At 30.7% G+C, this 24324-nt stretch overlaps 1 protein-coding gene across 1 annotated transcript; it reads right to left on the bottom strand.

The window, feature by feature from the left end:
• Positions 1 to 8285: 8285 nt before the first annotated feature.
• Positions 8286 to 12680, bottom strand: LOC110661094 (serine carboxypeptidase-like 45). The gene is made up of 10 exons (XM_021819623.2): positions 12318 to 12680; positions 12124 to 12228; positions 10740 to 10835; positions 10089 to 10181; positions 9935 to 10005; positions 9452 to 9796; positions 9248 to 9372; positions 8879 to 8971; positions 8676 to 8793; positions 8286 to 8591 (listed from the first exon to the last, which is right to left on the bottom strand). The coding sequence occupies exons 1-10, from the start codon at positions 12568 to 12570 to the stop codon at positions 8451 to 8453; spliced, it is 1440 nt and encodes a 479-aa protein (XP_021675315.1). The 5' UTR covers positions 12571 to 12680; the 3' UTR covers positions 8286 to 8450.
• Positions 12681 to 24324: the final 11644 nt, after the last annotated feature.

Here is a 24324-nt window from a genome sequence, read left to right as displayed (position 1 = left end):
CATAAATCCAAAAATAAATTTAACTTCACTTTTACCTAGCTCTAACATGCTAAACTCGACATTCTTGAAATTTTGTGTTTCGGGGTTACTATTCACTACACTATTCAAGTCAAATTGTTGACTTTCTAAGGCTTAATAGGTATGGAAATTCCAACTTCACCCACATACCACATTTTGGTCACTAAATTTGTTGGTCTTGGTTGTTTATTCAAATTCTAGGTCTTTTAAGCAAAATTGAAAATTTTCAGTTTTAGTGCCTTAGGTTGCACTGTTCCATTGGTCATTTTATTGTTGAAATTTGACAAAACTTTTTCATAGAAAATGTTCCTTATTGTCTTAAGTTTATTCTCCTTTTTGAATCACCCCAATTGGAGTTTTGTAGCTCAAGTTATGTCCAAAATATGGTTACTGTTCATGCTGCAGATTTTAGTTCTGGTAGATTTATTGATCCAAATTTGTTCAGCAATTTGATCAAGTTAAGTCCATAATTTGGTCTAATTTTCTTCATATGAAATGTTCTACTATGTCTTAGGTTTCCATCGGTTCAAGAATCGCTTAAATCAGAGTTTTCTAGAGAGAGTTATAGCCATTGAAACTTTACTGTTCATATGGTAAATCTGCAGTCCTGCAGATTCAGTGATCCAATTTTGCTCAGTAATTTGATTGGGTTAATGGCATAAATTGGGTTGGTGTTCTTCATGAAAGTTTTAGGTATATATCTCATCTAACCACTGGTAAAATTTCAGGTCATTTTGACCTGCCTAGCTCAAGTTATGACCAAATGAATAAATACTGTTCATTTGGTCAGTTTATACAGGGCAGCCTGCAATTTTCCAACTTTGGTCAATTTGTTCACTAGGTTTTGGTCACTTTTTGGGCATGCTTCCTAAATGAAAATTGTTTCATTTAGTGTTTATTTTTATTCCCAATTGGTCTCATACCAATTAGACTCATACCAATTGGACTTGTAAAATTTCATTTTTGGTCCCTCAAAGGGAACTTGGTCCCTCAAAGGGAACTTGGTCATGCTACCAGCAGCATGACCACACTCAACCTGAATTTGGTTTGGGTTCAAACACTTCTAACACACCTCAATTGGTCACAAATGACCATTATTCAACTCAAATAAGTTAACTACATCATATGGCTCATTCACAAATTTTTCTCCCCAAACCCTAGGTGCCAAGAACCCTAAATTTTCAACTTCTCAATTCTAAGCAATTCAAGGCAACCTCAACCTATACATCATATAAGCATTACTAATCAAGCTAGAAGGCATGTTTAATTAAATCAAAACACATCAATTCCATAAACTTCCATGGCTGCCAAAAATTCATTATTTCCATACAAGCATCAATTCTTCCATTTCATATGAAATTTCAACTTAACTTCACTTAATTAAACTAAAGAAAAAGATTAAATTAACTTACCTCTCTTGTGAGATTTCCTAGCTTACCCACTCTTCACTTTCTTCCTTCCTATTCTTCTTCAATCTTCTTTTCTAGGGTAACTTAGAAGCTTTTTAAGATTTAGGGTTGAAATTTATGGGGGAAGAACTAAATTTTTCAAGCTTTAAAAGCTTGTTAATGGAGGAAAGTGAGGATGAGGGAAAGAGAGAGGTGAGTGACGGGTTGAGAGATAAGTTTTCTCCTTTTTTTTTTCTTTTTTTTTTATGCTTCTTTTATGTCTTATGAAAGACAAAAAATCAATTTAATTAAATATATTAATTATTATTTTTATAGCATCATGCATTATGTCATTAGCTTTTTAACTTTTTCATTTTCCTTTTTTTTTATTTATTTTTCTATTAGTTCTTTAATTTAATTCTCGATTCCAAAATTTTCTTTTCTCCGATTTTATTTGACAGTTAGGTCAGGAGTCAGCTCTCGGGGTCAATTAACCAAATTGCCCCTCGCCGGTTCATCCTGGTTTGCAAATAATTTAATATTTCTTCTGGCTCTCTGACCTAATTATTTGACTGACTTAATAGTTCTTTTTCGTGATTTTCTTTTTTCCACTATGTTTATAAGGGTCCTAAGGACTGCAGCGTCACATTTTATGGTTCGAAATTTGAGTTTAAAATAACTTCGCAGTCCTTCCCGAGAAGGTCACCCATCGCTGTGACTCTTGGCTTGTTTAACTTCTTATGTTCTGTTTTTCTTATTTATACTTAACTAATTGGCAATTACTAATTATTTGTGTTTATGGCTTATCTAGTTGTCTTAAGTGTGGTTCTAATCCCCTTAATTATCCGGACCGACACCGATCACCGGAATAGTGAAATATACCAGGCTATACAAATGAGGGTGTTACACAGAAATGGCCAGAACCAAACCAAATAGCTTGCACAAGTTTAGGTCCAAAAACTGGCCGAACCAAAAGTAACCTAAAAATGACCTAAAGTAACCATTTTGATACATTCTGACCAGCAATAGTAAAATGACCATAACTTGGTCTAGTAAACTCAGAATGACCTGAAATTTTGCCCCGCGTGCAATAAGACATAGACCTATAAGTTTGTAGCTTTTACCGAAAACCGAGGGAACTAGGTCATCCGGTTAGGTAAAATTAGTATACCGGAATCCGACAAATTGCAATAAAACACAATATACATGGAAGTGAATTTGGTAACATGTACCAATACTAAAAGGCTACAAATGTGACATATTAATAACATTAGAACCTAATTCACCTAGACTACATCGAGGGTCAACATCTTAGGTTGACTAAGAAAATAATAAAATTCAATAAATTGAGTATTAAGCCAAATTTGTTAGAGACGGTTTAAATGAGTACTGAAACACTTCAAATTGTGTGTTTCAATTAGCAAAGACTCAGGGAAAGGGAAGGAAACACTGAGTCAGAGCCAAGAGGCATATATCAGATGTTTGTGCACAATAGTTATTTCTTTTGAATTTTTCAATTGAAATAAATTATGATTATTTGTATGTTATTGTTTTAAATTGTGTTTGTGCACAATAATTTTGATTTCTTATTTTCTACTTAAAAATTTATTTGAACATTATAGTTTTAAATTGTGTCTGTGCAAAATACTTTTTATATTCACTGCTTTTACTAGAAAATTTATTTAGAGAAATGAGTTATGAATAATTTTTTATTGTTTTGATTTTGGGAATTGTATTTGGAAATTATTGTGTTGCCTAATTTGCAAATGGAAATTTTGAGATAAAATGTGATTTGGGAATTGTATGAAATATTGTGATTTGGAATTGTTTTGATTCACACTTGGCATAACACTGTTATTATATTCCTTCCTCTTTGACTTATCAGTCTGGGGTGAGTGTGATTATGTTCCTCCCTCTTTGACTTGCCAGTCTAAGGAGAGTGTGGATGAGTACTCATTATTTAGCTAGCTTCGTCCCTCATTGATTTCGATTATTGGGGTGAGTGTGTCTCGTCGTGGTGTACAACACGGCATGTGCGGAAAAATTGTGTCATGGCCTAAATTGTGTTATTGATTGGCAACACTGTATTATTCAGTTATTTGATCAATTGGTGTTATTGATTGGTTTATTTGATCAAATGGTGTTATTGATTGGCAAAACTGTATTATTCAGTTATTTGATCAAATGGTGTTATTGATTGGCAAAACTGTGTTATTCAATTGTTTGATCAAATTTGTGTTATATGAACTTTGTAAATTGTGAAATGGAATTGTGAATTATTTGATTTGTGAATTGTCAATAAAAGATTTATATATCACATTTCAAATTATTATTGTGCACCACTGAGTAAATTTTACTCAGCGATAGCTTTTCATTACTGTCGCAGGTAGACAGACTGAAAGGGCAGCAGACTAAGCTGCTAATGCTATATTGAGAGTTCATCGGCTATATTGAGTATACCATATTTTGCATTTTGTATTGTAATGTATGTTCACTGTATGTATATAGTGTTCTTGGTTTTGAGCAATTGTAAATTTAAAATTGTACATTGAAGTTGTAAAATAAGTTGTAAATTATTTTGACTTGTAAAATTTGTGATATATTTCTTTTATCTCAGCCTTTGAAAATACTGAAAAATTACTATGGATTTGAGTTAAGAAACATATTGAGTTGATTAAATGTTAGAGATTGAGATTGAGAAATATATTTGAAGTGCTTTTTACAGATTTTTGAATAACTGTTTTATTCCAAAATACAGATGGCACGCTGCCAAAATTTTTACAGAAATTACCAATAATCCAAATGTGTTAGCTGTTTCACTTTAGTTCAAAAAAGAAAAAATTTTAACACCTGTAAATAGCGCTCACCACTGTAAAAAGAAGTAAGAAAAGTTTTAAAATCCCTTGTAGTGTATTTAATGGGTTATCAGTAGATGAAATTGGTAATTCATTAGGTATACTACGAGATCATGTTATGCCTTACAGAGGGTTAGGGTGTGACATTATCACTACAAAGAATCTAAATTTATGCGCTATATTGAGTTTTAATAATTTTATAAAACCTCTAAATTACATGTTTACTTCACTTTTGGACTTCCTAAACCACAACGAAGTTATCCTCGTACAGTCATCAATAAAAGTAATGACTAATGTGATCTAACAAAATTTGGAATTTTGGATGGCTCCCACACATTATTTAAAGCTAATGGAATGAAGTTTGATGGCTTTTTTGCAAGTTCATATACATCATAGTGGAAACTAAACAAATCAAACCTTCCAAATAAACTAGGAAATAATGCTTATAAAAGAAATAATAATAATAACCAGGAAATGATTTTTTGAGATAATCAAAGAATGCATGCCCCAATTGTCGATGCCACAGCAAAATTTCAAATGTAATCTTCTTTGCTTAGAGCTATCTACCATCAAAACTTGATGTAACTTTTCGTAACTATTTGATGTCAATTAAGTCCAAGTAATACAATTTTCCTCACCTAATACCACAACCAACCATCTACTTTTTTTTGGATGTTCTTAAAAACACAAAAGTCAAGCTCAAAAACTACAACAAAAGATAATGTTATGGTTATTTGCAAAATAAACAAAAGGTTATAGCCCTTTGGTATGTGCAGGCTGATCACAATAAGTACATTTATATAGGTAGAGTTTTTAGTACCCTTGGTTGTCTTTGATCATTTTTGAGTCACCATTACTGCAGCATCAGAATTTTGATATTCCCCTTTTAATGTTACACAACATATTGCCTCTTATTGAATTACTGCATAATATTTTTCCAAATATGGAACTGGTTCATTAAGCTTCCCATAATTTTTCAAGATTGCCATCCAATCCAATGAGAAATATATGTATCTTTAAACATTAATGGACTTTTGTACTCTATTATATCATCAGGATCTTTCATTACCACTTTATCTCAATGGTTTAATTCTCAAAAACCTTAGTCACTCTTTATGATATTCAAAGAGAGACTTTAAACTTTATCTAGTAGTAAAAGCCTTTAAGTTTAAAGCAAAGACTTGCAGCTCATCACTTCCATCATAGAAGGCTTTTGATATAGCGCTCCAAATTTCATAGGTAGTAGGTAAGTGCAAGTACCACTTCATAATTTCTGGAGTCATGGACATTAATAGCCACCTTTTCACTTTTTGATTTTTGGCACACCATTTTTCATATCCATGTTCTAAATCTATGGGAGAGTTTCTCCCTTTCGGCAATATGCATCTCCATCAATTATGACCAAACATCATAATTTGATTTAGTAACAATGATTAATCTTGCATCAAAAACACATTCAAATTAAACCACAACAGGAATTGATTTCATTATAAATGATTCAACATTTATTTTCACTCATTTTATCAAAAGAGGGAAAAGATTCAAAGAAATTGGCTCTGAAGCCAACTTGAAAAATGAGAAAGAATAATTTTACTATTATTCACCTCAATATTGAAATCAGTGTGTAAAAATAAGGGAACTAATTAGCCTAGAAATTAGAAGACCAAATTATATCACAATTGTACAATGTGGAGAAAATCTCAACACTTCTTACTTGATTTTATTAATTTGAGTACACTATTGCCCTTTTAAAATCATTGCTCCATATTAACTCTTTAAATCAGATTGAGATTCCTAGCCTATTGAATGGCTTTTCTAGTTTTCCATTCAATCTCCTCCCTCTCTTTTTCATTTCTCATTCTTTTTAGTGATCAACTTGTTTTTCTCTTAATTAGCAATGTGCTAACGTTCGGGAACTGCCATTTAAAAACTAATCCTCCATACTTTTTTATGATATGTTTTTCTTAGAAAAAATATTGAATATAGTATTCAAATTGTTAGAAAAGCTCAAGTGATTCAATAACATATGTTAGTATATGTGCACCGTAGCCAAATGTGTTAGTTGCAAGTGTGATCACTTAATTACATGTATATATAATTTGTTATAAAGGCTACTTTATCTTTAATGTTCGTGTTAATTTTAATGAATATTAACTAATAAAGATAAAGTCCATGAGACTTGTATGCATAGTAGTGGACATTATAATGCGGTTATAATTATGAGACTGTGACTGCATTACAGCATTGTTTCAAAAATGTTACTGGTCAATGTTATATCGAGACTGGACATTGATATAACTGTTGAGACTAGTGTCTTTCCTCATGAAAGGAAGCAACAGTTCTCATTAAACTGAGGTATATGGGATACCTAGAACTAAGTATAAGTGCTTGTAGTGACAAGTTTATTGAACTGACTTGCATGAGAATTTCATATGGAAGTTACCTGTTTCTGTGGAAAGACTTATGTGACAATTGTATAAGTGATCCTTAGACTTGAGACACTAAGTTATTTTATACAGGAATTACTATGTTTTGATATTGCTCACATGTCATTCTATATAAGAATAATAAATATAACAGCTATTAGATGTAGTATGAACTATATGGAGATATTTAATTATCAATATAGAATTCATCACCCTAGGTAATGAGAAAAAATATTTCAATTATTCTTGGCCAGTGTGGATTGGATATAGCAATGTGTAAATCCTTACACAAGATGAAATAAGAGTGAAAATCTTATTTAATTAATCAATTACACTTGAAGAACAAAAATAATTTATACATAGAAAACACATTCCATGTATCAGTATATAAATCAAAATATTATGATAAATGGGTATTAATTACATTGATAGACTGATCATAGAAATGTTAGTCAAACTACAATGACAAGTATAATATTTGGGTACTCATTATACATTGCTAGATGTCAATAATGATGTTCAAATATAATTAATCAATTATAAATTGATAATAAAATTAAACTATTAATTTTATTTAATTATATTTGTTGTCAATATATTAGGAATGGTCACACACATATAGATTGTAAATGAGGAATTAAAATGAGTTATTAAGTTAGACTTAATTAAAATAAAATTAATTCTAGAGGCTTATGAATCAAAGCATAAATTTTATTTAGACTACTTTGTGTCCTAATAATTAAGTGTAAACTTAATTTAAAGTTTCAAGAATTATAGAAATTATATATGTGATTTTTAATTTATGTAGGGGGCCAATTTATAATTAATCAATTTAATGATTTAAATTATTAATTATAAATTTTGGCTCATATAAAAAGAGCCTTGTCTTCTTTTTCCAAAAGAGAGCTTCCATTTTCATTGGAGCTAGCACTCAAAATTTCATTTTCTTTAAGAGAGTCTTGGAGAATTTTCTCATAAACCAGTCTGTGTTGATACCATTGGAGGCTTGACATGCAAGTGGTTTACTATAACTCAGTCAGTCTGGAGGTTAGCAAATTCCCAAGTTAATTGAAGTTATTTGCCATTTCATAATTTAATTAAAATTAATTTTTGGAATTAATTGTCTGGAATTAATGTTTCCTAACGACATACCTTGGCCTTCCTTGCAGTGATATATATGTGGGCTGCTTCTTTCTTTTTGTGACGGTTTCAACATTCCTCGCTCTGATTGCATATTATGCAATCAGCTATTGAAGTTGCATTCTATCAACCATAGAATCCTGGAATCGACCCAAATCCGGAAGACTTGACCATTCCAAAAGTAATAAGTTCTCTGTTATAATTTTGCTTGCCAAATGCTGATGATGGCCTAAATTTTCAGCATGTTTGTATCTCTGAACTGATACTTCTCTTCTGTATTTCCCAATCTTTTATTGGCTTGGAGATAATTCAAACTCTTTAAATAGTTTCCATCATTATCAGTAAAACTAAAGCATTTTCTAAAGATTGAAAGTCAAAACTTTATCTACCCAATTTATAGGTGTGTTCTGTAACCCACCTTATCAATTGAATATTTACCTTGCCAAATTTCACAGAAGTAGAACAAATGAGGAATTTGAATTGCCAAACTAACAGTAGTCAATAAATTGCATTAGGAATTCAAATTCATTATTCCCAAATGCATAAAAATTTTACGGTGTTACTAGTCAATCATGGATGACAGAATTCAAAAATTTTTGAAACTTTTTTTTTTTGGTTCTTAACTAGGCAAGTGGATTGCCAGCAAGAAATGCTTTAAATAATGCTAGTGATCTCTTGGGCGATGATGAAGGTGACATGTGAGACCCTCCTCTAATAGTTGCAAACGTAAGGATCTCTCCATATACTTGCGTCCATCCGCCAACCTGATCCAGAAAAAGGAAAAACAATTAGTTCTTGATGCTATATAATTATAACTTGGCTTTCTACAGTTGCAGCAACAGGCTAACCTGTTTATCTTGAAACCAAGGTCGATAAGTCACAGTTGCATTCAATCCCAACTTCTTTGCCAAACCATTTACCAAACTCCTTGACCCAGTAAATGGAACAACTGAATCTTGATCTCCACTGTACATTTTCTTTCAAACTAGTGTTAATATAACCAGAAATTGTCTATATTTTTAACCAGTGGATGAAATGCTTACTGATATACCTGTACACTAGAACTGAGATGCCTGAACTGACCAATGAGCCCACGACATCAATCATAGGTATTTCCAGGTTTTTCATGTCATAGTTCAACACCCTGTAATTAAGAAAGTAGAACATCAATAAACCAAAAAAACAAAGGTCGAATCAACGTCTCTTTTTTCTGCTTTACAACTGCATGATTAAATTAAGTGTAGGCAGAAAGGAGCTTTACAGGGAGAATAGAGATAAGAATAGATTTCCGCAAAAGGATTATTATTTTTTTCTCCTGGGGGAGAGGAATGCTAGAGTGTGAATCCTTGTATGTATATATGCTCAAAACAATTTGTAAAGATATCTAAAATAAGTTCTAAGGTTCAGAATTATTGATTACGGGCTGCAGAAACTCCAATTGCTAACTCCTACAAGCTGGGCATGAAGAGCTTCTTGCACATCCTTCCTGTTCAGATACATAAAAGTCTTTTCTTGTACACAAACATCTATATTTTCTGCAGATTTCTGCATACATACAAGCAAAATGCAATAATAAGTTTGCTGCAGAATTAAAACAGCTTGCAGAATTGGTTAGATAGCTTACAGCTTGATTTGGACTTTCTCCCAATGATTCACTGAATAATGAAAAATGAAACCTTGGTCTCAAGGGATGATTGTAGACTCTTAGTTGTGATTGGCCATACGATACACATACATCGGCAGTGACATCATAGTTGTCGATCGCGTCAGGAATTTCTTTCGAAAGTTGAGCATTCACAGCTTTACAAGCAACTGAAGATGAGCCACTTATGTGCTCTCTGACGCGCTGTGAAGTGTTGCAAATTGCAGTGATAAGTTTATAAGTAGAATCTGATATCAACCCATGAGACCAGTAGTAATCACCCTGAGAGTTCAAGTCTGTACTGAAATCCAGCAGAGGATTTCCTAACTGAAATCATCATAAAATTGAGATTTCCATCAGGAGGTTTCAGAATATAGGAAAAGACAGTTACATTATAGAAGGCATCCAATTGAAAAGAAAATTAATGGGTACTAAAATCTGTTTTTGTTTCCAAGTTGTACTTACAGCTATGCTTTTCAAATTGAATTTTAATCCTGACAGGACAATTAGCTTTGCAAGTTGTGGTACATAGTGACCTGCAACCAATAGAGAACTTTTGTACTTGTCACTGTTAAAAGAAAGTTCCAATAATAAACTGTTTACAATCAACCAAAGGTACCTGCATAGCTTTCCCCAGCGATAAACAAATCTCTACTTTTATACTCAGGAAACTTGACAAACCAATTTTGCAGGAATTTCAGGTTGTCTTGTGCTAAAGAAAAAAATATATAATTAGCTGATTGAGCTAATAAGGAGTCAATTGGTACTTAAAAAAGAGAAAAATTATTATGCAGTCCTCTATTTTAACAAAACTAATTATTTGGTTATTTATTTTGAATAATTTATTAATTAATTCTTTTATTTTTATTCTGTCTACACTTTAGTCTCTTCGTTCAGTTTAAATTAAGTTTTCTGTTAGTCAACTTATTAAAAGGAGAGAGAAATTATTGCTATGATACTAAATAGTTTAAGAGTTAAAAAAAAAAATAAAGGGATTATATAGTTGTGTTTTTCAAATTATATGAATTGAATAAAATTCAAATTATAAGCTAAAATGACTAGAGAGTGTAGTAAATGAAATAAAAATATAGGTACTATCTAATATATTTTGAAAATAAGAGAATTAAATAGTTAATTTCATTAAAATAGATGTACTAAATAATAATTTTCTTGCTGTCTAACGTGAGAGTCAAATGGATGATTTCAGTTACAATATGTATAAAGCTGAGTACTTAAACTACACTTTTTTTGGAGTAGGAAGTATATTAACCTGTGATAGTGTCGTTCACAGAGTTATAAAAAGATGTATTAGCAGAATAAGAAAAGCCAACCCCTGCTGGTGATTCCAGGTATAGTATGTTTGCTTCTGCAACATAGAGTAAAGGTAAACTTTTATTAACTTTATATGAAGGGAAAATAGAAAATATAACCAAATAAAGAACCATCTAGAATAAATTAACTAGGGCAATAGTAACCAAGAATCAGATATCTTGTTTTAGAAGAGTAGAACAATTAGATAAATATTAAACCAGATAAATATGGGTGATGTCATAAATATGGGTAGACCCCCTAGGGCCGCATCAAGATAGGAATCGGATTGATTTAAACTAAACTGAAATCGGTAAAACCTATCCTTGTCTCAAATCGTAAATGAATTGGATCAGAATTAAACTGAAATTGAATCGAATGATTCTGAACTGAAACACCCTTTTTTTATTTAAAAAATTTAAAAACTAAAAAAATTTTAGACCGTTCAATTTGTACTTAGATCAAACCGAAATGAAAACCGTGAGATTTACAGTTATGATTTTGGTTCAATCTTTTAGATGAACCAGAGCCAGCTCGGTGGCCAAATCTAAATATGGATGATGGCTTTGGTGCATTAGTAAAATTAATTTATTTGTGATATAGACATCATAGTTCAAGTCACAGAAATAATCTCTCTACAAAATAGAGGTAAAATTGCATACACAATCTTTATTTTTTTTATTAAGAAAGTATTTGGTTTAACTTATAAATGATTTAATTTATTTATAAGTATAAAGTTATAAGTAGGTAGACTCTTATAAATTAAAAATTATTTAAAATAAATCAAAAGTTATAAGTAATATATTTTTTACTTATAATTTATTTATTTATTTTAAAATTATTATTTGATTAAGTAAAAAAGTAAAAAAATATATTATGCTAATAAATTTTTAAAAATATCAACTTTATCCTATTTTAAAGACTAGAACATTCAATTACATATATTTGTTATTATTTTGATAAATTAAAATATTTTTAAACATATTTTAATTAAATAGTTAAATTATTTAAAAATTATTTTTAAATAATTTTACTCCACATTTTATTATTTATTTTTAAAATAACTTACAAATTAAAAATATATTTTAAATTAAAAGTTAAAAAGCAAATAATTAAGCCAAATATCCACTAAATCAGATCAATGGAGATTATAAAATACCTAGTGCTTTGCATCTTCACTGGAAAATGTGACGTTCATGAATGTGAAAGGGTCAGTATTTTTTGTTGAACTGTATGCAATAAGTTGCCCACTATCCTAGTGGTTTCTATCAATTGTGTAATATAAAATTTATATTTTAGTCAAATAAAGGGGAATTAAAAAAGTACATACAGCTGTTGAGGGTCACCTTTATTCCAACTGTATTCATTTCTGATCAGATTTTCTCCACCACTAGGCCTGAAAGGTCCATGCTCTGAGAATGCTCCAGCACCAACAGAAGAACAACCAGGCCCTGCAAAACAATCCAAATAACCATCATATAATTAGCACTACATGTTTGAGAATCCAGAAGCTACAGCCAGTTAAGAAAAATGGGTTTACCTCCATTTAACCAGAGAACGAGAGGCTTTGAAGCAGGTTCAGTTTCTGCTTCAACAAAGTAATAGAAAAGAGCTCTCTGTTGTTTTTCATCAATGGCAATGTACCCTGCATATTGCTGGAAACTCACCTGTGGTTGGCCTGGCAAACTCACTATTTTATCATCTTCTTTGGAGGGTAATCCTACTGCTCCACATATTTGCATTAACATTATGCAAATTACAGCTTTTATGATCATCCATAACTGAGATTTCATTTGGTTGTTAAGAGAAAGAGAGAGGAGGGAGGGAGGAAGGGGAGCTCTGTACTTTTTTGCAAGCTAAGTTGTATTGTAGCTAGGATCAATGCTTACAGAAATTATGAAGAATATGCTAGTGGAAACGGAAGACATATATACCCAATCTATTTATATATATTATATTATATAAAATCATAATAACATTTATCTAAAATTAATTATAATTTAGTTACAGTGCATATATGCCAGATGCATACGAGAATTTTCCAAGTGGAAAATGATTTATCTTGGAGAATCACGTGGTGTGCCTACATTGACCGACTTTAAAATCAAATTGCAAAAGATAAAAAAAAAAAAAAAAAAAAAAAAAAAAAAAGGGGGAAAAATAAAGCTATTCTTTGGTTGAGGTCGTCGCCCCAAGACAAAAAAAAAAAAAAAAAAAAAAAATGGCCCAGCGTCAGCGTCAGGGCAGCGCAAATTAGGGGCTCGTTAAATTCTAAAAATTTTAGAAATTGTAAAGATGTATACATAAAAATCTTTAAAAATTGATAAAATTATTATTTAGTCTTTAAATTTATTAATTAATTTTTAATTTTAAAACAAGTCAAAATTGAGGTCGACTCAAGACAAATATGACCCATTACCAACATCGGAGTAGGCGCAAATGACGGAAATTTTGAAAATTTTAGAAATTGTGAAGATGTATACATACAAATCTTTAAAAATTATTATTTAGTTACTAAATTTATTAATTAATTTTTTCCCTTTTAAAACAAGCTATTCCTTAGCTGAAGCCACCCAATTACGAGAAATTATATAGCATAATAGACAGGTAATTTCATGTAAATATGTGCACATAAAATGACAAACTAATGATAATTATACATGTATCATAACAGGATTTCATTAAATTCAGTTTCACCCATGATAAATATGCCTATTAGCAGAATGCAGGCGCAAACTAGGGACTTATCAATTCTAAAAACTTTAGAAATTATATAAATGTATACATAAAAATCTTTAAAAATTGATAAATTATTTTTTTTCTCTAAATATATTAATTAATTAATTTTTTTATTTTATTTTAAAGCAAGCTATTCTTTGGTTGAGTTCCCCCAAGACAAATATGGCCTATTATGAGTGTCAGGGCAGGTGCAAATTAGCGACTCGTCAAATTCTAAAAATTTTGAAATTATATAAACGCAAAAATAAAAATCTTTAAAATTTGCAAAATCATTATTTAGCCTCTAAATTTATTAATTAGTGTTTTATTTTAAAATTGTATTATATATGTGATTTAATTTCATTAATAAATTAAAAGGGAATTACAAAAAGTTCCACATGATTTTACTCATTTTTCAGTTCAGGATCTGTGCTTCACTTTGTGACAAAATGATATTATGAGATTTCACATCATTAACAAACAATGACTCTCTCTTCTCTTCAACAAAAGGTGCTAACCTAAAACAGAAAGGTGCAAACGTGGAATAAAAAAAAAAGTAAAAATTACAAAAAAGTGCTATGTGGTTTCGCTCATTTTCATTTTAGGGTCTGATAATTTCTTTGTAACAAAATGACACTTTGTGGTAATACTCTATTAGTAAACACAGTATTTCGTTTGATGCTGATGTGATATTAAAATATTATTTTTACTAATAACAAATTAAAAAAAAAAAAAGTCACACACCGCCAAGATATTTCATGTAAGAAATAGATTTTATTTACTTTGAGTATGATGATTTAGAAAGTGAGGTATGTTGATGTAGAGTTTTACATGTAGACCTTGACTTTCGGAATCACTATCAACAGATTTCTAAACCTGAAGTTTGCACATTCACTTTTGAATTCACTATCAAGGATTACTGATGTAGCACAAACTCTCGGTGAGTTATTAGATTAGTATTGGTAAGAATTTGGATAGATGGCTAAATTGAATCAGTACTCTTGGCTAGGTAGCCACCTGTTTCTCCCTTCTATGAGGTAGCTGATATCTTTCTTCACTTTGGGCACAACTTCCATTAGCACTGCCTTGAGGAGTTTATGGCTGAAGTTGCCTCATGAACTCTCTACCACTTTAGACACTGTGTCAAATTTTTCTAACCTAGAGACTCGGCCATCATAAAATACTGGAACTCGCAAATTGAGCTTTTCAAAGAGAATATGCATAAACTTTTCTATGGTATTTCGAAAGTGAAGGATCTCAGATTTCAACTGTTTCTAGAAGTTAAATAATTAACGTGGTTTGCTAATTGTACAAAATTTCAGGGTATCACTTTATCACAAAATAAACTATGGACCTTGAAATGAAAATGAGCAAAACCATAGGGTAATTTTTTGTAATCTTTACTTTTTTTAAAAAAATTCTATGTCAGCAGATTTCTCTTTGATGTTAGCATGTCTCTATTCCACATCAACATCTTTTGATGGAGAGAAGGTTGAAAGTTGTCATTTGCTAACGATACAAAATCTCAGGGTACCATTTGTTACAAAGTAAATCACAAACCTTGAAGTGAAAATGATTGGAATCACATAGAACTTTTTTTTTTTAATTTCCTCTAAATTAATTCCTATTTTTAATATTTTTTATCAGCAAATTTTACTAATCAATAATAATCAAATAAAAAATATATTTTTATTCCCCTAATATCCTTATATATATGTTTGTTGGTTTATAACTCTGCAAGTACATGGATTATAAATAAGTAATATAGTAGTGAATAGAATATCGTTCCCATGAAAAATTGGTGAATACCAAGCTAGACAGTAATTTTGACTATTTAGACTACCTAATATGATGAAAAAGATTTAAATTAAACTAATTTAAACTAACTAAAGCTGTTGAGAATAAAAAAAGGCAAAGCAGTAAACTTAAACTTAGAAAGCAATTTATGAAAACAATTCTAGAATTAGGATTTCATACTTCAATCTTATTATAGATTTAACCTTACCTATTCAACAAATTGAGAATTGTTACTTTGATGGAAATTAATCCTAAAATATCTTAAGTCCTCTCTCAAGGTACCTAAAGTGTATTTTAATTAACTTGAACCCTACTTTCATGGTGATCAATCTTAATTAAAACCCTTTAAGCTCTTTGATTAATTATGGAACTCCATAAAGGATTTTAGCCTATCTCTATGTCAGATTTCATAGGTTCAAAATCCTGAATTCCATACTAATCTTCACCCTTTAGTACTTCAATTAGTATCTTATATCATAACTAAGTGGGTACTAACATATGGTATGCATTAAGAACATAGAAGATTGAATCAAAGAACAAAACTCAGATTTATTAAATAACTTTAGTATAGATCCATAACAAAATTTGAGAGTGCTACTTTCCTAACCCTAAAATTAAACAAACTACTCATTAATGGTAAGTTTAACAAACATAATGAAATTAAAATAAAAGAACATAAAACAATAGGAAATAGAATCAAAGAACCTAGAACGAAGATCTGCAGCCTTGGACTTTTGGAACTTCAGTTGAGAATCCTTCTCCTTAAGCTTTGATGCAGAATCTCTCCAAGTTGTTCAGAAAACTAGGGTTGAAAGTAAAGTGAATTCCTCTTTTGCTTGTTTCTGTCTTCTAATATTTATATTAGGTGCTTAAAAGTCTTATTTCAAAGCCCCAAAAACCTTAGAAGTCTGTTCAGAATGAGTGTAACAAAATCCATATTAAATTGGAAGTCTTGTCTGGTGCATTTTAAATGGAAAGGAAAGTTTAGTGATGATGCCACTTGGATGGATGTAGTAGATCTTACAAATCAGTTTCCTGATTAAGCCTTGAGGTCAAGGCTAATCTCCAAGAGGATGCTAGTTTTACTAATCTAGCTAAAAGCCTAGTGGGAACTGATTTTTGCCCAGAAAAGCTTAGGGTACATTTATAGGAATAACCTTGTTTGGTTCAAATTCTTTACTTCCTGGTAAGTTTACTTCCCATGAAATAACTTATCTCATGGGATAGGGAAGTGAAGGAAATTGCATCCTTGACTTGCCAAGAAGTTGAGATAAAATGCTAACCAAACAAGATAGATTTTCACACTTCAATTGAATTATTTTTTTACAAATAATTTATTCCAAACAACTACAAGAAATTAAAAAAATATATAGCTATGAAATTTATCGACAAAATATACCTACATGTTGTAGGTAATTAGGATTATTGACTAATTAACAATAAAAATTTTTTGTCTACAAATTCAAGCATGGGTGATTTTTACTAACAAAAAGTTTTTCCACTAAATTTATCGATAAAAAAGTCATTGGTAACGTGAGATTTTTCATCCGTGATTTTGTGGGGGATCATAGGCTAGCAATGATTTACATACTATTTACTGATGAAACGTTTCGTCGCTAATTACCAATGACAATAAATTGTCATAGGTAATTATTGACGACAAGATTCCATAGGTTTTTTATTCATATTTTTCATTTTATTTTTCTAGTTTTAATTTAATTAAAATTTTTAATTTTATTTTAAATTTTATTTCTTTTTTATTTAATTATTAATTTAAAATTTTTTTAAATTAATTATTAATTTTAATTAATTTAATTTAAATTTTATTTTTTATTTTTAAAGTTTAAATGAATTTAAAAAATAACTAGTTGGCCCCACATAGTGGCTATGTCACAATTGCCACAAGTTGGGAAGTGGCTTCCCTTTTATAGGGAAGCCAACTCTTCATCATTCTACTAAGAAATGATGTAAAAATTTCATATTTTTTATGATTTGCTAATAGATTGCCAATGAAAGTTTTTCATAGGTAATTTATCTTGAATTTTTTTTTTTTAATATTACTGACTAAATATAAATTCATAGGTAATTACAAACCATAACTTGTGCTAAGTGAAATTTTTTAACATTTTAAAATTTTATTTTTTATTTTCTTTTTAATATTATGACCAATTATGTGTTCATTGGTAATCACCAATGAAAATTATTTGTAGATAATTTATCTTAAAATTTTATTTTTTTATTTTCTTTTTAATATTACTGACCAAATATGAGTTTATTGATAATTACCAATGAAACTTGTTTGCAGCTAATGCATCTTAATTTTTTTTATTTTACCAACCAAATATAAGTTCATTCGTAATTACCAAAAAAATTTATTTGTAGGTAATTTATCTTACAATTTTATTTTTTATTTTCTTTTTAATATTACCAACCAAATATGTGTTCCGATAATTATCAATGAAACTTGTTCACAGGTAACTTATTTTAAAATTTTATTTTTTTAATATTACCAACTGAATATAAGTTCGTTGGTAATTACCGATGAAACACTTCATAGGTAATTTTTCTTAAAATTTTATTTTTATTTTCTTTTTAATATTACCAACGAAACTTGTTCATAGGAAATTTTTCTTAAAATTTTATTATTTTTTTAAAATTTTCTTTCACTATTAGATACTAAAAAGAAGTTCATTGGTAATTATTGACGAAATTTTTTGTTGGTAATTCATCTTAAAATTTATTTTTTTTATTTTCTTTTTAATATTACTGACCAAATACGAGTTTGTTACTAATTACTGATAAAGCTTATTTGTAGGTAATTTATCTTAAAGTTTTTTTTTTATTTTCTTTTAATATTACTGATTAAATATGAGTCTGTCGGTATCTGCCAGCAAATGTTTTCATTGGTATTTTTTTATTTGATCGCTAATTTTGTTGACAATATTTGGTGCCACTTTTACTATGAAATTGTGTCATCATTAATCGATTGATAATTTCTTTAGTACAAGTTAGTTTAAATTTTAATTCTTTTGGCTTTCCTTTTTCATTAGTAAAGCATCGATGATTACTAAAGAAATTTAGTGGTCGGCAATTTTCATAAAATTTTTTTAATTTCTTCTAGTTAATGAAGCTAGTAGGTCTATCAAAAGTAATTAGACACTTGAAGCCTCTGTACAGTTAATATTCCTTTCCATGTTAGCTAGTGCTTTCTAAAATATAATGTTCATCCAATGCTTTGCCAATCAAATTAATTATGCACTCTTCCCTTTTGATTACGCTATGCCATTTTTTTTTAAAAGAGATTATGGAAACATCCTTTTTACAAAGCAAGGTAAGACTGCACACATTAAGCCTTTTCATAACCCAGAAGTGTGGAATGCTTTGTGCACTCAATCATGTTTTTTAACTTTTTTGTTAACTATAACTTCTATGAGAACTTCATATGATTTTAGGTTTTAATGTCAAAAAATTATTTGCCTAGAACAAAAGACAAAGGTTTAGTTCGATTGCCATCCAAATCTGTAGAGATATTCTACAATGAACTTTTTAGTGAAGAATGTTAATTGTATGACCAGTTGGAAGGGGAAGCCAAAGGTGTTATCCAAAGTTTTATGTTGATAGTCTAACAACCAACTATTCAATTGTACTTCGCATAATTTTACGATGTCAGTAGATATGTAATAACCTGGCATTGTGTCCCTTCAATCTAAGATCATTACTCCCTTTTAACAGTATTTAAGGTATTGAATTACGTAAATGTTAAATGTACTTGTGCACATTATTTCATTTATGTTAATGTAAAACACATTATTATGGCAATGCTATTAGCACCTAATGGAAATTTATTGCAAAATATACATATTTTATTTATGTTTAAGTATGTTATTTTATTATAAGTAGTATCTCAGACAAATAAAAAGAATGACCTTCTGACATAAGCAATCGCCTTCATTGATTAAAGAGAAAATGAAGATGAGACTATTATAAGTTTTATATTATCTTTGAGATAATATTGAGAGCTTAAAAATTATAACAAGGAAAGTCATCTCCAAAAGTCAAGATCATTGGGTATCATTGTAATAAATACATTGACATTATGTGAATAAGTCACATTATTTATCTTAAATGCCTAATGTGAGTTCTAACGAGCAATGAGTAGATAAGGGAACTCAAATTTGGGCATTAGGAGTGTTTAAATTATCATATTTATGGTATTTAGGATAAAGAGATATGCTCCATGAGAAAGGAGTTGATATCATAACATGTGACTCATACCACATGTGTTAGTATGTCCAGCTGTGGAAATACAAGTGCAAATCTCTACTTATAATTGTGTAAGACCCTAAAAAATGACAAGTAATCTTTGTTCATACCCTCATGACTTAGATCTATTACTTGAGACTTAGTTTAATGTTTATTATTTTAGAGCATTGCCAAAGAACTATGTGAGATACGATCTACCTAGCCATTCTAGAAAAGTGAGTTAAATTAATGTTAAGAGAGTCGGGAGAAGAGAGAGATCATTGACTACTATCATATTAAGTTTGTGTTCATAGACCAGTTAATTATATTTATCTATGGATATGACATAATTATGAACTAAAAAAATGCATCTAATGAGATCAGAAAAGATGTAAATATGATATAATGATCTAGGGTACTATATACTGTATCTACTCCATTTCAACCATTTGAGGAGTTAATGTAACAGACCAATCCTTCTCTAGTTAGTATTGTCCACTTTGGCCCATGGGCCTCACGGATTTGTCCCTTGGTAGGTTTCATTTCCAAAAGCGCGCTGACCAGGTGAGGAAGGCTCCCACATATATGGCCCAAATCTTTTCTTCCCGTTTTCGATGTGGGACAAGAAGTTTTCACCCCAGTGCGTAGCTGGTTGAACAAGCACATCCCAACCCCATCCCTGGGTCGTGACAAGCCCACCAGCTTCCGCCTAGTGCGTCCTCCCACCACACACCGTACTAGAGGGAGTCCAGCTCTGATACCACTAAATGTGACGCCCCTTACCCGTCTATTGTATAGCCGAGCAAGAAGTGCCACATTCGGTACTGGAGCACCCTATCTTGTCTTGTCATGTCTATTGTAAATTTTAATGTCATTTAAATCAGGTAATTTATGTATAGAATTTTTTTTTAATATTATTTCTGTGGAGACCCGGACAGATCCTCCTCTGTTTTATTAGCATCTAGCAGGTTCCACTATTAACTGTTAACATATTCATAGTCATCTCACATATTTCCATATCATATTCTCTTTTATCATATCATTCACAACTATTTATGAGATCTTAAAATAAAGTGTCATCTATTGCATTCATATAAAAATTCATAGATAATAAATTATAAGTTTTCATTTCAAGTCCAAAATGAAATACATCATAAACTAGTAATTACATCATGACTAAACATAATGAACCAAAATACTAGTCTATACATGGGCCCTACCAAAATACAAAAGACTGGTGAGGTGACTGCAGTGGTGGCAGATCCGCCTGAACTCAGTCCGAATACTACTATGGCGGCTGCTGATCTTCAGTACCTACGCGATGGAAAACCAACGCGCTAAGCATAACGCTTAGTGGTGCATAATTTATAATAACAATAATTTAACAATTGAAATAATATCTGCAAATCATAATTTCTGGGTCTTTTATATTTTTATTGCTCTTTGGAAACAATTAACATTATCGGGATCTTTCCTGTTTACTTATTATATATTCAGTATTAATTAATTATTATCAATGCCCAAGAAACCTATAACAAATTATAAAAGCTGGATACACGGGTGTATATTGGTTAAACAGCCATATGTCTGTCCAGTATACATCTGTCAGGCACGAGGCTAGCTGTAGGGCACGAGACTCACTGTCAGGCTTGTAAAGCCAGAAATAAAATAGGCACAATGGCCAGTAAGTAGGCATATAGCCTGTAGAATAATCATACCAGACATATATTGTCAGTTTATGATTTTCTCGGTAGGCAGTACTGCTATCTGTAGTCCTTAATTGGTATACCAATTTATCCAAACTAAATAAATAAGTCTAGGTATACTATGGGCAATTAAACATTTTTAATTATTTTAGCACTATTCACTGTTACTATTTTTTGGTACTGTTTATTAATACAATTAATTTCATATTAATAGGACATTAGTCCCAATTTACATATTCATATCATTTTTAATATTTAATTATCCTTATGAGTATTTTAATTATCATATATAGCATTTTTCCCATGAACCTTTCTTTAGGTTTATGTTGATGTGTTATCTTTATCTAGGAATTTGACTAGGTTAGGATGTCTATTTAGTCACACTTCCTTCATAACAATTGCTCCTCTATGTTTAAACTTGAATTTCAGTTTTTGAAGCACTGAATTTGGGATTATAGAACTCAAGTTATGGTCAAAATACCATAACTGGTCTGTTTGCCTCTAAGCTGTCCAGAATTTATAATTCCTGGTCAATAAACTTTGACTAGTCATTTGATCATTTTATGGTCATTTTTAGATTTAGGTTCCTTCACAAGATATGTTCCTCTATGTCTTAGGGACTCCCAGGTACAATTTCATAATTTTTCAAGCTTGGTATAGTGAGTTATGGTCAATGTATTAACCTAGACTCTCAGTCCTATAAAGGCAAAAACCAACTTCAGAGCACTATGTTTGACCCTCTTTTTAGGGTCTTTACACTTAGAATTTGGCAAAGGTGTCTAAATCAATGTTATAGCCCTAAGTATCATGTTTCCAAATCATATTGGCACATCTCAAATGGAATTTCCTAGTGGGAGTTATGGCCAAATGAACACACAGGTATCAAATGGCATTCTGGGTTCAACTTCACATTTTCTAGATTTCAATTCCGAACTTTGGCTAATATTTTCCCTAGGATGCAATGGTTTCTAGAGCTTAGTCAAAACATAAAAATTGTTGTGCTATGTCTTATAAAATTTTTGGCACTAGTTTCACTCAATTTTCAGCTTTGGAGACCAAGTTATGGCATTTTTGCCAAAAATGGTCAAGCATACCAAAGGAACAGTATTTTTGGACAATTTCTGGGTTGGCAGTTTTAGTGACTCAACTTGTGCTAACAATTTGATTTGGTTAAAAGCAAAACTGGGTCAAGTAGTCTTCATAAAAAGTGTAGCCCTATGTCTAAGCTTTCAATTAATGAAATTTTAGGTCATTTGGACCAGTATAGAGAGAGTTATGACCATTGGCAGTTTCAGTAACCCAAATTTTGCTAACAATTTGAATTGGTTAAAGGCAAAACTGGGTTAAGTGGTCTTCATAAAAAGTGTAGCGCTATGTCTAAACTTTCTATTGATGAAATTTTAGGTCATTTGGACCATTATAGAGAGAGTTATGACCAAATGAACACGTACTGTTCATTTGGTCATTTTCTAGGTTGGCAGTTTCAGTGACCCAAATTGTGCTAACAATTTGAATTGGTTAAAGGCAAAACTGAGTTAAGTGGTCTTCATGAAAAAGTGTAGCCCTATGTCTAAACTTTCCATTGATGAAATTTCAGGTCATTTGGACTAGTAGAGAGAGTTATGACCAAATGAACACGTACTATTCATTTGGTCATTTTCTAGGTTGGCAGTGTTTGGTCATTCGGGTTTGGGCAGAGAATTGGTCATGATTTTGATAGAATTTGGGCAGGGTTTCTTCTTGAAAAATGAAGGTTTGGATGTCCCAAAACACCTCTAATTGGCCTCATACCAATTGGAGTTACACATTGTCAGTTAGGGTTCAACAAACACACTGGACTCATTGAGTCCCAACTTGCAGAAATTTGACACTCCCAAAATTTAATCTCCTCCTTCTTCCAAACTCTAATAAGCATAAATGGCACTCTATAAACATCAATCTCAACTCAACTAAGTCAATTTCAAGAATTTACATAAAGTCCCCACATCATATACATAAACCCTAATTCCAGTCACCCAATTTACACAAACTCAACTCTTTTACACTTCTTATCATATCAACTATTCAAATATCCTTATGGAACCATTTTTCATCGTTTAAAAACAGGAAACCTCACAAGATTCATGGCTGCCAAAATTAGGGTTCTTCAATTTCCTTTTATTTGTTTTCTTTTTCTTGGAATACTCACTCATCTCATTATTCTTACAAGATTTAAAGAAGAGAGGGAGTGGTATTTTTGCACTTACCTTGTGACCCAACTTGCAAACTTCAATTTCTCTTCTTCAAATGGGTATCTAAAGCTTCCTTAGGGTATAGGGAGTTTTTTTTTGTAAAAAGAGCTATGAGTTTTGGTGTGTGGAAGCTTGGAAAATCAAGCTTGAAAGCTTGATAAAAATGGTGGAGAGGGAGCACAAGGGTGGACGGCAAGAGAGAGGGAGAGTGGGGAAGAAGATGGAAAGAAAAGTAGGTGGGTTTTGTCTCTTGTGCTTTATATATTTATATTTTTATTGTACTTAATTTTGTTTTAAATTTTCATAAGCTTATTTTTCTTTTCTTTAAATGCCATAAGTCTTTTTATTTTCCTTTCTTTTCTTTTCTTTCCTTTTCTTTTCTTTCTCTTTCCATTTTCCAAATTCAAATTCATAAAATTAATTTATGTTAATTATTCTATTTTCAAATTTTAATTTGACATTTAAGTCAAAATTCACCTCTAGGGGTAAAATGACCAAAATGCCTTTCATGGTGCTCATCGGGTTATTTTTATTATTTTATACCAATTTATAAATTCTCTAAACTTTAATTTATTTTTCTCAAAATTTTTCCTATATTTTTTTAATATTTATTTCATTAATTTATGCCTCCTTACTATAGTTTAAGTGTAGTTCCAGACATCCTGACTGTCCGAACAGACATTAGTCGTCGGAACAGTAAAATGTACGGACTACCTACGGTGAGGGCGTTACAATTCTTCCCCTCTAAATAAAATTTTGTCATCGAAATTTACACAGTGTAATTAATCGAGGGAACGCTATCTCCTTGTCTTTTCGCCTTTTTGTGTTATAATACTTTACTTTTTTTAGTCTG

The sequence above is a fragment of the Hevea brasiliensis genome, chromosome 5 (assembly GCF_030052815.1).
Source record: "Hevea brasiliensis isolate MT/VB/25A 57/8 chromosome 5, ASM3005281v1, whole genome shotgun sequence".
In the NCBI taxonomy this organism is placed as follows: domain Eukaryota; kingdom Viridiplantae; phylum Streptophyta; class Magnoliopsida; order Malpighiales; family Euphorbiaceae; genus Hevea; species Hevea brasiliensis.
Note: the sequence above shows the minus strand (reverse complement) of the source record. Positions and strands in the feature narration are given on the sequence as shown.